This window comes from Orcinus orca, chromosome X (genome assembly GCF_937001465.1).
Source record: "Orcinus orca chromosome X, mOrcOrc1.1, whole genome shotgun sequence".
In the NCBI taxonomy this organism is placed as follows: Eukaryota; Metazoa; Chordata; class Mammalia; order Artiodactyla; family Delphinidae; genus Orcinus; species Orcinus orca.
The window spans coordinates 76,190,758-76,204,410 of record NC_064580.1 but is presented as its reverse complement, the minus strand read 5'-3'; the positions used below and the strand labels follow the sequence as shown (position 1 = coordinate 76,204,410).

At 35.5% G+C, this 13,653-nt stretch overlaps 1 protein-coding gene across 2 annotated transcripts in view; it reads right to left on the bottom strand.

Annotated features, from left to right (window-relative positions):
- Positions 1–13,653, bottom strand: part of DACH2 (dachshund family transcription factor 2) — a 643,115-nt gene that overhangs the window by 15,956 nt on the left and 613,506 nt on the right. For both annotated transcript variants that reach the window (XM_049705106.1, XM_033411534.2), the window contains exons 11-12: positions 2,459–2,605; positions 508–573 (exon numbers count right to left, since the gene is read on the bottom strand). In XM_049705106.1, coding sequence (XP_049561063.1) covers positions 508–573; positions 2,459–2,605 — 213 coding nt within the window. The remainder of the gene's footprint in view (positions 1–507; positions 574–2,458; positions 2,606–13,653) is intronic.

The following is a 13,653-nucleotide window of genomic DNA, read 5'->3' as shown; positions in this document are numbered from 1 at the left end:
ATCCTGTAAATTATGTATTACAAGTCCTGCTCTTATTTTCATATTTAGTTGGTTTCAAAAAGTATCTAAAATTAGCATCAGGACTTAAATATTGATAAAAATGTTGCCTAGAATACTTTGCAAATATTGAGGTTATGATTATTCTACCTGTGTCATTTACAAACAGTAAAGTAGTAAGATTTAAAAAGCATATTATTTTATACTTCTGAAAGGTAAATTATATTCACATTTTGCATTTTTAGAATATGCCTAACATATAAATGTACATCCTTTTAATGGATAAACATACAAGAAATTTGCTCACATTGTGTATGTAAAATTATTAGTCTCTAAATACATAGTCTCAATAAACACTGCAAACTTTTTCCTCTATCATGAAGTAAGAAAGTTAAACTTATTTATTTATTTTCCTTATATGAAAAGTATCAACATAGGAGCTTATCCCCTTCCCACCCCCAGGGGTCACATATTAAGCAGTTACAGAAAGAAGTACACTGTTTACTGTACCTTGCATAGAAGTACTATCATGAGGATTTCCACTGTTTTCTATTTCAATATCTGGAATCCCAGTATCTGAAAGAAGTGACATTCAATATTAAGATACATTTCTATTTTTCCTGATTCCATTTAAAGTGAAAACTCTGTTCACCACTGCTTTGGTCCTATAGATAACATGAGACTTTGCGTGGCATTTTGTTTTTGTTTTTTGTATGTCTGTATGTTTTTAATGGTAGGAGGGAGAATTATAAACCATAGCTGAATTTTACAATTGGGCATATATTTCCAGGTATATAGTAAATACTTCTTTATTCATTTTACACTCTAAAGATAAAACTCAGGAAAATAATCTGTCCATAAAACCCCCTCAGACTATCAGGTAACATGCCCTGACTGTGGAATTAAAAAAAAAATAATATAATTGCATAAGTAGAAGTGCCCCATCCTTATGGTATATTTTCCACTTGTAAAATGTGATAGATGATGAGATTATCTCTATTGTAAATGCACATGAACACCAAAACACAGGCTATTATTTGTGGTCTTTATTTAGTACTGGTCCTAGGGGCCAAGAGATACATGAATTGTTTCAAAAAAAGTTGAGAAAAAGAAACAAAGAGTTGGGTTTTTTATTTTCAATTTTAAATATGAAATGTGTTATCTAAAAGTTATTCATATACATGAAGCATAGCTTAATATGGCCATTTCTATATATATACATTTGCTCAGACACCCTTGGGTAATGTGATAACAGACACCCATATATCATCCATCAAGGACTGATGTGAGAAAGAAATGATTTGACTACAAGTTACCCATCATACTGTAGAAACAGCTGCTTTTCCTTTATAACAGAGAACACTGGAGCTAGAGTGGAATTCACATATGGGTGGATTTCAAAAACGTAAAAAGAAAAATGACAAACCTCCTCAGAACTACATGTTCAGAGCCTCAAATAATTAGAGTGCATAGCATGTTGGCCCCATTGCTGGCTCCCACTGTCTAAGATGTTCCTCAGTATGAGATATTGATGTATTATTATTTATCTTCTCTCTTCTGTGTCTCAATGAGGCATGGCTGTCATGAGCTAACAATCTACCTCTTCATTTCTATCGATTGTGAGGACAATGATCCAAGACAGTCACAGTAAAAAGGGAACTGAACTTTTGGAAAGGTAAAAATACGATTGAACATTGTACAGTATTCTCTATTCATTCTTAGTATGGGACACTTGAAGCAACCCCCTTTTAGTTCATGTGTGTGTCATATTAGCTATGGAGTATGTGTATTCACGTGTATAATATTCTTAGGCTCATCCCTGTTATGTACACATATCAGTTAGATATACCAGCTGTTAACGTGCTCTGAAAGAAAAATTTGAATAGCCTATGAAATGAAATTACGTTGTGAGGTTTCATCATTTAAAATGGAATCAGAAAAGTTTGGAATTAAGAGATTTCATGACAGAAGCACCTCTTCTCACAGGAGCTCCAGGAATTTACTTAGAACATTCATTTTCAACCAGGCACTCTTTAAGCCCTCATCACTGATGCAATCTGCATTAAAGGAACCAGCATTCTAAAGCTCATTAAAATAAAGTACACCAAACATCAGCATATTTTAACACGAATGGACCTAAAACACTTACATTTTAAGTGCAGGGAAGTTATCAATATTACTTCTTCTGCAAAAAGCAGCAGGATTTCCTGTTCCTAGACTATTTATATCTCCCAGAATAGGGCTTATTTTGACAGATTTAATTAATGAACTAAAGCACTTGGCCTCAAATCGATTTTTTAATTACTGTATTCCTGGACAAAGCTTCTCCCTCCCTCACTCCTTCCCTCCTTCCTTTCCCTCTCCCCCTCTCCCTCCTGGCTCTCTCCCCCTCTCCCTCCCTGGCTCTCTCCCTCTCTCTGCTTTGTGTACCTTGAGTGTGAAGGTGCAATACAGGCATTACCTTTCAACATCCTCAATCCACTGTCACTAGTAGTAGCTTGCTTAAGTGCTTGCTCCACTTGCTCCCTTCGCTTTGATTCAAATTCTAAGGCTTCTTGTAGTTTCCTCTTTGCTTTTTTCTCCTTCTTCAGGCGCTTTTGCATGGTAGCTAAAATATGGAAAGGAAAATAGTTTGCAAAGGCTTAGTCATTGAAATCAGTTTGCCGGTTTTGATGAATTATAAACCATAGATACAGTTTCAGAGAGATATATAAATGTATGAGTCAACATAAGATTAGATTCTTTTGATTCCGATTAACATTAGACTCAACCAAAGAGTATTCAATCATGCAACCAACTTATTTTTGCTTTCACATCTCCAGTAAGTATGCTCTATAATACACATGTATTTTTATGGTGGTGGTAGTAGTGGTGGAAGATTGTTTTCTACTTTGACTACAGGAATTTAGTGATAGCATGAAATATTTTATAAATTGATTAAGAAAAATATTCTTATTATTCATCAGGTTATTCCTATACATATTTCAAAACACAGAATATCTAAAGATATTTATTGAGTTTCAAAATATGGTATGTCTTTAAACACTCCCGAACATTCTATGAGGTCACCATCACTCTGATACCAAAACAAGACAAAGATGTCACAAAAAAGAAACAGGCCAATATCACTGATGAACATAGATGTAAAAGTCCTCAACAAAATACTAGCAAACAGGATCCAACAGCACATTAAAAGGATCATACACCATGATCAAGGGGGGTTTATTCCAGGAATGCAAGGATTCTTCAATATATGGAAATCAATCAATGTGATACTAACAAATTGAAGAATAAAAACCATATGATAATCTCAATAGATGCAGAAAAAATTTTTGACAAAATTCAGCACCCATTTATGATAAAAACTCTCCAGAAAGTGGGCATAGAGGGAAGCTACCTCAACATAATAAAAGCAATATATGACAAACCCACAGCCAACTTCCTTCTCATTGGTGAAAAACTGAAAGCACTTCCTCTAAGATCAGGAACAACACAAGGGTACTCACTCCACCACTATTATTCAACATAGTTTTCAAAGTTTTAGCCACTGCAATCAGAGAAGGAAAAGAAATAAAAGGAATCCAAACTTGGAAAGAAGAAGTAAAACTGTCACTACTTGCAGATGGCATGATACTATGCATAGAAAATCCTGAAGATGCTACCAGAAAACTACTAGAGCAAATCAATGAATTTAGTAAAGTAGCAGGATGCAAAATTAATGCACAGAAATCTCTTGCATTCCTATACACTAACAATGAAAAATCAAAAATAGAAATTAAGGAAACATTCCCATTTACCATTGCAATACAAATAATAGAATACATAGGAATAAACCTACCTAAGGAGTCAAAAGACCTGTATGCAGAAAACTGTACAACACTGGTGAAAGAAATCAAAGACAATACAAAAAGATGAAGAGATAGACCATGCTCTTGGATTGGAAGAATCAACACTGTGAAAATGACTGTGGTACTGAAACCAATCTACAGATTCAATGCAATCCATATCAAATTACCAATGGCATTTTCACAGAACTAGAACAAAACAATCTCACAATTTGTATGGAAACACAAAAGACGCTGAAGAGCCAATGGAACTGGAGGAATCAGGCTCCCTGACTTCAGACTATATGACAAGGCTACAATAATCAAAACAGTATGGTACTGACACAAAAACAGAAATATAGATCAATGGAAAAGGATAGAAAGCCCAGAGGTAAACCCACAGACATATGATCACCTTATCTTTGATAAAAGAGGCAAGAATATACAATGGAAGAATGACAGCCTCTTCAATAAGTGGTGCTGAGAAAACTGGACAGCTACATGTAAAAGAATGAAATTAAAACACTTCTTAACACCATACACAAAAATAAACTCAAAATGGATTAAAGACCTAAATGTAAGGCCAAACACTATCAAACTCTTTGAGGAAAACGCAGGCAGAACACTCTATGACATAAATCACAGCAAGATCCTTTCTGACCCACCTCCTAGAGTAAGAGACAAAAATAAACAAATGGGACCTCATGAAACTTAAAAGCTTTTGCACAGCAAAGGAAAACATAAATAAGATGAAAAGACAACTCAGAATGGGAGAAAATATTTGCAAATGAAGCAACTGACAATGGATTAATCTCCAAAATAAACAAGCAGCTCATGCAGCTCAATATTGAGAAAACAAACAACCCAATCAAAAATGGGTGGAAGACCTAAACAGACATTTCTCCAAAGAAGACATATAGATTGCCAACAAACACATGACAAGATGCTCAACATCACTAATCATTAGAGAAATACAAATCAAAACCACAATGAGTTATCCTCTCACATGAGTCAGAATGGCCATGATCAAAAAATCTACAAACAATAAATGCTGGAGAGGATGTGGAGAAAAGGGAGCACTTCTGCAATGTTGGTGGGAATGTAAATTGATACAGTCACTATGGAGAACAGTATGGAGGTTTCTTAAAAAACTAAAAATAGAACTACCATGTGACCCAGCAATCCCACTCCTGGGCATATACCCTGAGAAAACCATAATTCAAAAGAACACATGTACCACAATGTTCATCGCAGCACTATTTACAATAGCCAGGAAATGGCAGCAACCTAAATGTCTGACAGATGAATGGATAAAGAAAATGTGACACATGTATACAGTGGAATATTACTCTGCCATAAAAAGGAACGAAATTGAGTTATTTGTAATGAGGTGGATTGATGTAGAGTCTGTCATACAGAGTGAGGTAAGTCAGAAAGAGAAAAACAAATACAGTATGCTAACACATATATATGGAATCTAAAAAAACAGTACTGATGAACCTAGTGGCAGGGCAGGAATAAGCCACAGATGTAGGCAACATACTTGAGGACACAGGGGGAGAAGTGAAAGCTGAGATGAAGTAAGAGAGTAGCACTGACATATATACACTACCAAATGTAAAATGGATGGGTAGTGGGAAGCTGCTACATAGAACAAGGAGATCAGCTCACTGGTTTGTGATGACTTATAGGGGTGGGGTAGGGAGGGTGGGAGGGAGTCTCAAGAGATAGGGGATATGGGGATATATGTATACATATAGCTGATTCACTTTGTTGTACAGCAGAAACTAACACAACATTGTAAAGCATTTATCCACCAATAAAGATGAAAATAAAAAAGATGTATGGAAGAAAAAGAAAAAACATGGTATGTCTTTTAAAACTTACAGTGTCAAGGGTCTCTTTATTTGAGATGTTACCAGTTTTTAGGGCAAATATCTATCTCTTTAAATATATGCACATATCATCAAACTCTGTCTCTCTCCATATATTTATATTTGAATCTATCTCTACATTTTAAAGAGAATAACTTTCAGCAATGATTATGTTAAGCAATCTGTAAAGGCACAACAACATTTCTTTCATAAACAGAAAAGGTAATGAAGAGGTAAAAACAATTATAACTCAACTCTCAAGGCCTTATGTCTTAACTAGAAACTTTAACTGCCCTAATGTATGATTGTTACTATTCTCTGAAACCTTGAAATCTGTGATAATTTCTCAAACAGAATTGCTGGGCTCCAGCAATATAGTGGTTCATTGCAGGGTTCTAAGCAGACTGACCTTCACATTCTTCCTAAATTAGTTGTAAAAATTTAAGATATTGATATTAGGACAATAGAAAAATATTCAAGGAACATTAAACAAAATTATAAATTATATGACATTTAAAAAATCTTAAAATTATTCAAGTACAATTAAAATATTTTGATTGCACTAAAGTGAATATGATGCTAATTTGAGTTTCAGTTGTATTTATCTCACAGTTCAATGTCTTTTCATATAAATGACCTTCAGCAACTTGAAGAGAGTTATTTACTCATCTAAATTTATGTTCATTTGCGACAAAAATTCAGAGGACTAAGGTAATCACAAGATGGAAATCTTGGAATAAAGACACCGAGAATATATGGTTTCTATTATTTTTGATAAAAGACTATTAAATAAGGTTAAGCATAAAAAACTTTTACTATAATAATTATACTTAATTATCATCATTCCAATAAAGCATTTAGTAAATTATTTAAATCAAAAACATAGATTTATTCAAATTAATGTATAGCAATGTCCTTGATAAGACAAAATTTTGCTTCTAGTAAAATTATTTATTCAAAAACATTACATATGTTGATTCCCTTGAAATTTATGATTCCATATATTATAAACAATGCCACAGAATATTACATTAAAATTATATAAAAATAAACTATAATTTATTTAGGACGTACCATGTACTGAACATTTTTTCTAGGACTATATCTCATTTAAAACTTACAACAACTCAGCAAGGAAGATATTGTTATCTCCAATTTATAGATGAGGGAATTGAGTCCTTGAGAGGTCAAGAAATTTTTTCAAGATCCCAGAACTAGTAGTTCTCATAGATTGAGGGCCAAAGATTTTATAGGTAGTTGTTTCAAAGCCTGGGGACCATATAGTTGGTCAAGAACCAAGACAGATGAGCTCCAAGCTTTCCTGTAGCTCTATCATTCTTTGTTTCTAAGTGTTTAAACTGCAAAGAATATTATAACATATGTTTAATTCAAGTAACACATTCTGGCTAGGAACAAAAAGGTAGTTAGAAGGAATATATAAGTGTGAAACAATGTTTTCGTTAAAAAAAGATACTCATAGGGATTCTTACTATATACATAGTTATATATATATATATATATATATAGAGAGAGAGAGAGAGAGAGAGAGAGAGTTTACTATATACATATATATAGTTTTACATATGTTCTTTATATATGTATATATGTTGCTACTATTTTTTTCTATAAACCTGGGGAGACATTACTTTTCAACTACAATATCAATTTTCTCCATTTTTCTTTTCAATCATATGACTTTAGATAAAGAGTTCACCCTTTGTCCTAAAAAGTAGGTTTACTGGGTATGAGATATTTAGGCAACTAGAAAGGAATTTAAGTGATCATGCAGTCAACTATTGTAATAGATGATGATGCTGAGATTCATAGAGATGAAGCAGATAGTTTCTCTAAATCAATGAGGATAACAGAGTAGTATCTTTTCATTATGCTAGTCATAAGATGTAAAATGTCAAAAACAGTTCTTAGCACACGGCAGACAATTGATAAGCATTAGCTAGTGATGGTAATAGTAGTAGTAGTAGTAGTAGTAGTGATGGTAGTAGTAGTAGTGACAGTAATGACAGTAGTAGTAATGATGATAGAATATTACTAGTGGTATTATTATTATATCATAATAATTGCTAAATTTATTAAATATAAATGCTTCATAGTAAATCTGATAATAGATACAGTATTACATCTACAATGTCTAAGACTTTTTAAAAGACAATAGTTATGATATCAATTATAAATACAGACCTGAAGACTCTATAAGAAGTTAGTAAATAGAAATCGGTATGAGTAGATCCCTAAAAGTTAGAAGCCAATTTTACTATATGTAGTAGATTTTCCTAAGTCAATTTGTGAATGTTATTATATTTAACATATTTGGTACTTTCGTATAAATAATTTCCCTACTAAAGAAATGTGCTTTTATGATTCCTAATCATAATAATATATATTGCATCCCAAATATCAGAAATAAACTAATTTCTCAAAACTTTAAAAAGACAATTTAGCTTCTGTTTAGTAGTATTTAATGACTTTGGCAAGATAAGAAGAGGTTTAATTCTTTTTAAATGTAATGACTGAATTTCCATTTTGAACTGAACTAGTAATTCTTAGGTCTTAAGGAAAATATACAGTAAAATTTCAATTTCTTGATGCAAATTTCAGAATATAATATGCTATATTAGAATAGTATATAGTTAGTGGATTTCACTCGACTAGAGTAATTCTTCCTAGTTTAGGGAGGCATTATCTGGGTTGTGAATTTTCTCTCCCTTTTTGCCTCTCATTCCCACTCTTTAACTCTTTTAATTGACTTTTGCTTTGTGACTATTCTACAGAAAAATAAGCGAAGAAGAGAAAGAAGCTGAAAAGCACAATAGTCACTTTTGCTGCTGTTTTGTATTTTATGGTAAGTATAAGGAAGAGGTGAAAATTATTGGTTAAAGTTTTGAATTTTCTCTGGTTTTGATACAAGCTAGTCTCATTATCCACATCTATAGATTTTATCAAATGCCTACCCATTGTTAGAAAGTTATTTCTATTTCTGAACAATATTTTCCATTCTCTCACTTTTGTCTCCATCCATACTTATGCTACCCTATTCAGCCCTCATCACCACAGCCTAGATGAGGGCAATCCACTTTTACAGAGTTTCCTTGTTTGTAGTCTTACTCCAAGTCCCATCTAATCTATTCCCAACACCGGAGTGGTCTATCTGATTGAAAGCAGACCAGATCACTCCACTGCTTATCTTTTAATAATTCCCATAACCTACAGGACAAAGTCTAAGCTAATCTTTTACATGATTAAAAATGGCCTTTATGGGTGGACCTTCAAGATGGCGGAAGAGTAAGATGTGGAGATCACCTTTCTCCCAAAAAATACATAAGAAATACATGTACATGTGGAACAACTCCTACAGAACACCTACTGAATGCTAGCAGAAGACCTCAGACTTCCCAAAAGGCAAGAAACACCCCACGTACCTGGGTAGGGCAAAAGAAAAAAGAAAAAACAGAGACAAAAGAATAAAGATGGGACCTGCACCACTGGGAGGGACCTGTGAAGGAGGAAAAGGTTCCACACACTAGGAAGCCCCTTCACTGGCGGAGAATAAGGGTGGCGGGGGGGGAAGCTTCGGAGCCACAGAGGAGAGCGCAGCAACAGGGGTGTGGGGGGCAAAGCAGAGAGATTCCTGCACAGAGGATCGGTGCTGACTGGCACTCACGAGCCCGAGAGGTTTGTCTGCTTACACGCCAGGGCAGGCGGGGGCTGGGAGCTGAGGCTCGGGCTTCTGTCGGAGCACAGGGAGATGACTGGGGTTGGTGGCGTGAACACAGCCTGGAGGGGTTTAGTGCACCACAGCTAGCCGGGAGGGAGTCTAGGGAAAAGTCTGGAACTGCCTAAGAGGGAAGAGACCTTTGTTTCCGGGTGGGTGAGGAGAGGGGATTCAGAGCACTGCCTAAACAAGCTCCAGAGATGGGCCCGAGTCGCAGCTATCAGCATGGACAACAGAGATGGGCATGAAACACTAAGGCTGCTGCTGCAGCCACCAAGAAACCTGTGTGCAAGCACAGGTCACCCTCCATACCACACCTCCCGGGAGCCTGTGCATCCTGCCACTGCCAGGGTCCTGTGATCCAGGGACAACTTCCCCAGGAGAACACACGGTGTGCCTCAGGCTGTTGCAATATCACACTGGTCTCTGCCACTGTAGGCTCGCCCCACATTCCGTACCCCTCCCTTGCCCTGGCCTGAGTGAACCAGAGCTCCCTAATCAGCTGCTCCTTTAAAATCATCCTTATGGAGCAAAAAACAGATGCCCTCAAGTGACTGACACACAGAGGCGGGGCCAAATCCAAACCTGAACCCCAGGAGATGTGTGAACAAAGAAGAAAAGGGAAATCTCTCCCAGGAGCCTCAGGAGAACCGGATTAAATCTCCACAATCAACTTGATGTACCCTGCATCAGTGGAATACCTGAATAGAGAATAAATCATCCCAAAATTTATGCAGTGGACTTTGGGAGCAATGATATATATATTGTTTTCCTTTTTCACTTTTTGTGAGTGTGTATGTGCATGCTTCTTTGTGTGATTTTGTCTATATAACTTTGCTTTTACCATTTGTCCTAGAGATCTGTATGTCCCTTTTTTTGTTTTTCTTTTGTTTATAGTATAGTTTTTAGTGCTTTTTATCATTGGTGGATTTGCTTTTTGGTTTGGCTGCTACTTTCTTTCTTATTTTTTTCTCTTTTTTTTACTTTTTATTTTTTTAATTTTTTTATGTTACTTTTTTCTTTCTTTCTTTTTTCTTAACTTTTCTTCTAAGCCATGTGGCTGACAGGGTCTTGGTGCACTGGGCACAAAGGGACAGCCAAGATCAGGACATTGGTCCACCAGAGACCTCCTACCTCCACATAATATCAAACGGCAAAAGCGCTCCCTGAGATCTACATCTCAATGCTAAGACCCAGATCCACTCAATGACCAGCAAGCTACAGTGCTGGACACCCTATGCCAAACAACTAGCAAGACAGGAACACAACCCCACCTATTAGCAGAGAGGCTGCCTAAAATCATAATAAGGACAGAGACACCCCAAAACACACCACGGGACACAGTCCTGCCCACCAGAAAGACAAGATCCAGGCTCATCCACCAGAAAACAGGCACTAGGTCCCTCCACCAGGAAGCCTGCACAACCCACTGAACCAACCTTAGCCACTGGGGCAGACACCAAAAACAATGGGAACTACAAACCTGCAGTCAGTGAAAAGGAGACCCCAAACACAGTAAGTTAAGCAAAATGAGAAGACAGAAACACACAGCTGATGAAGGGGTAAAGTAAAAACCCACCAGACCAAACAAATGAAGAGGAAATAGGCAGTCTACTTGGAAAAGAATTCAGGGTAATGATAGTAAAGACGATCAAAAGTCTTGGAAATAGAATGGAGAAAATAAAAGAAATGTTTAACAAGGACCTAGAAGAACTAAAGAGCAAACAATGATGAACAACAGAATAAATGAAATTAAAAATTCTCTAGAAGAAATCAATAGCAGAAGATTTGAGGCAGAAGAACAGATAAGTGACCTGTAAGATAAACTATTGGAAATAACTACTGCAGAGCAGAATAAAAAAAAAGAATGGAAAGAATTGAAGACAGTCTCAAAGACATCTAGGACAATGTTACATGCACCAACATTTGAATTACACGGGTCCCAGAAGAAGAAGAGAAAAAGAAATGGCTGAGAAAATATTTGAAGAGATTAAAGATGAAAACTTCCCTAATATGGGAAGGAAATAGTCAATAAAGTCCAGGAAGCACAGAGAGTCTCATACAGCATAAACCCTAGGAGAAACATGCAAAGAAGCATATTAATCAACCTATCAAAAATTAAATACAAGGAAAAAAGATTAAAAGCAGCAAGGGAAAAACAACAAATAACATACAAGGGAATCCCAATAAGGTTAAGAGCTGATCTTTCATCAGAAAGTCTGCAAGCCAAAAGGGAGTGGAAGGACATATTTAAAGTGATGAATGGGAAAAACCTACAACCAAATTACTCTACCCAGCAAGTATCATATTCAGATTTGATGGAGAAATTAAAACATTTATAGACAAGCAAAAGCTAACCTTACACCTAAAGCAATTAGAGAACGAACAAAACAAAACAAAAAAAAACAAAGTTAGAAGAAGGAAAGAAATCATAAAGATCAGATCAGAAATAAATGAAAAAGAAATGAAGGAAACAATAGCAAAGATCAATAAAACTAAAAGCTGGTTCTTTGAGAAGACTAAAACTATTGATAAACCATTAGCCAGACTCATCAGGAAAAAAAGGGAGAAGACTCAAATCAATAGAATTAGAAATGAAAAAGGAGAAGTAAAAACTGACATTGCAGAAATACAAAGGATCATGAGTGATTACTATAAGCAACTATATGCCAATAAAATGGACAACCTGGAAGAAGTGGACACATTCTTACAAAAGCACAACCTTCTGAGACTGAACATGGAAGAAATTGAAAATATAAACAGACTAATCACAAGCACTGAAATTGAGACTGTGCTAAAAATCTTCCAACAAACAAAAGCCCAGGACCAGATGGCTTCACAGGCGAATTCTATCAAACATTTAGAGAAGAGCTAATACCTATCCTTCTCAAACTCTTCCAAAAATATCAGAGGGAAGAAAACTCCCAAACTCATTCTATGAGGCCACCATCACCCTGATACCAAAACCAAACAAAGATGTCTCAAAGAAAGAAAACTACAGGCCAATATCACTGATGAATATAGATGCAAAAATCCTCAACAAAATACTAGCAAATAAAATCCAACAGCACATTAAAAGGATCATACACCATGATCAAGGGGGTTTTATCCCAGGAATGCAAGGATTCATCAATATACGCACATTAATCAATGTGATATACCACAGTAACAAATTGAAGGATAAAAGCCACATGATCATCTCAATACATGCAGAAAAAGCTTTCAACAAAATTTAACACCCTTTTATTATAAAAACCCTCCAGAAAGTAGACATGGAGGGAATTTACCTCAACATAATAAAGGCCATAGCTGACAAATCCACAGCCAACATCGTTCTAAATGGTGAAAAACTGAAACGATTCCCACTAAGATCAGGAACAAGAAAAGGTTGCCCACTCTCACCACTGTTATTCAACATACTTTTTGAAGTTTTAGCTACAGCAATCATAGAAGAAACAGAGATAAAAGGAATCCAAATTGGAAAATAAGTAAAACTGTCACTGTTTGCAGATGATATGATATTATACATAAAGAATCCTAAAGACGCCACCTGAAATCTACTAGAGGTAATCAGTGAATTTAGTAAAGTAGCAGGATACAAAATTAATGCACATATATCTCTTGCATTCCTATACACTAATGATGAAAAATCTGAAAGAGAAATTAAGGAAACACTCCCATTTAATACTGCAACAAAAAGAATAAAATAACTAGGAATAAAGCTACCTAAGGAGACAAAAACCTGTATGCAGAAAACTATAAGAGACTGACGCAAGAAATTAAAGATGATACAAACTGATGGAGAGATATACCATTTTCTTGTATTGGAAGAATCAACATTGTGAAAATGACTCTACTACGCAAAGCAATCTACAGATTCAATGCAATCCCTGTCAAGCTACTAATGGCATTTTTAAGAAACTAGAACAAAAAATTTCACAATTTGTATGGAAACACAAGAGACACTGAATAGCGAAAGCAATCTTGAGAAAAAAAATGGCGCTTGAGTAATCAGACTCCTTGACTTCAGACTATACTACAAAGCTACAGTAATCAAGACATTATGGTACTGGCTCAAAAACAGAAATATAGACAAATGGAACGGGATAGAAAGCCCAGGCATAAATCCACGCACATATGGTCACCTTATTTTTGATAAAGGAGGCAGAATATACAATGCAGAAAAGAGAGCCTCTTAAATAAGTTGTCCTGGGAAAACTGGACAGCT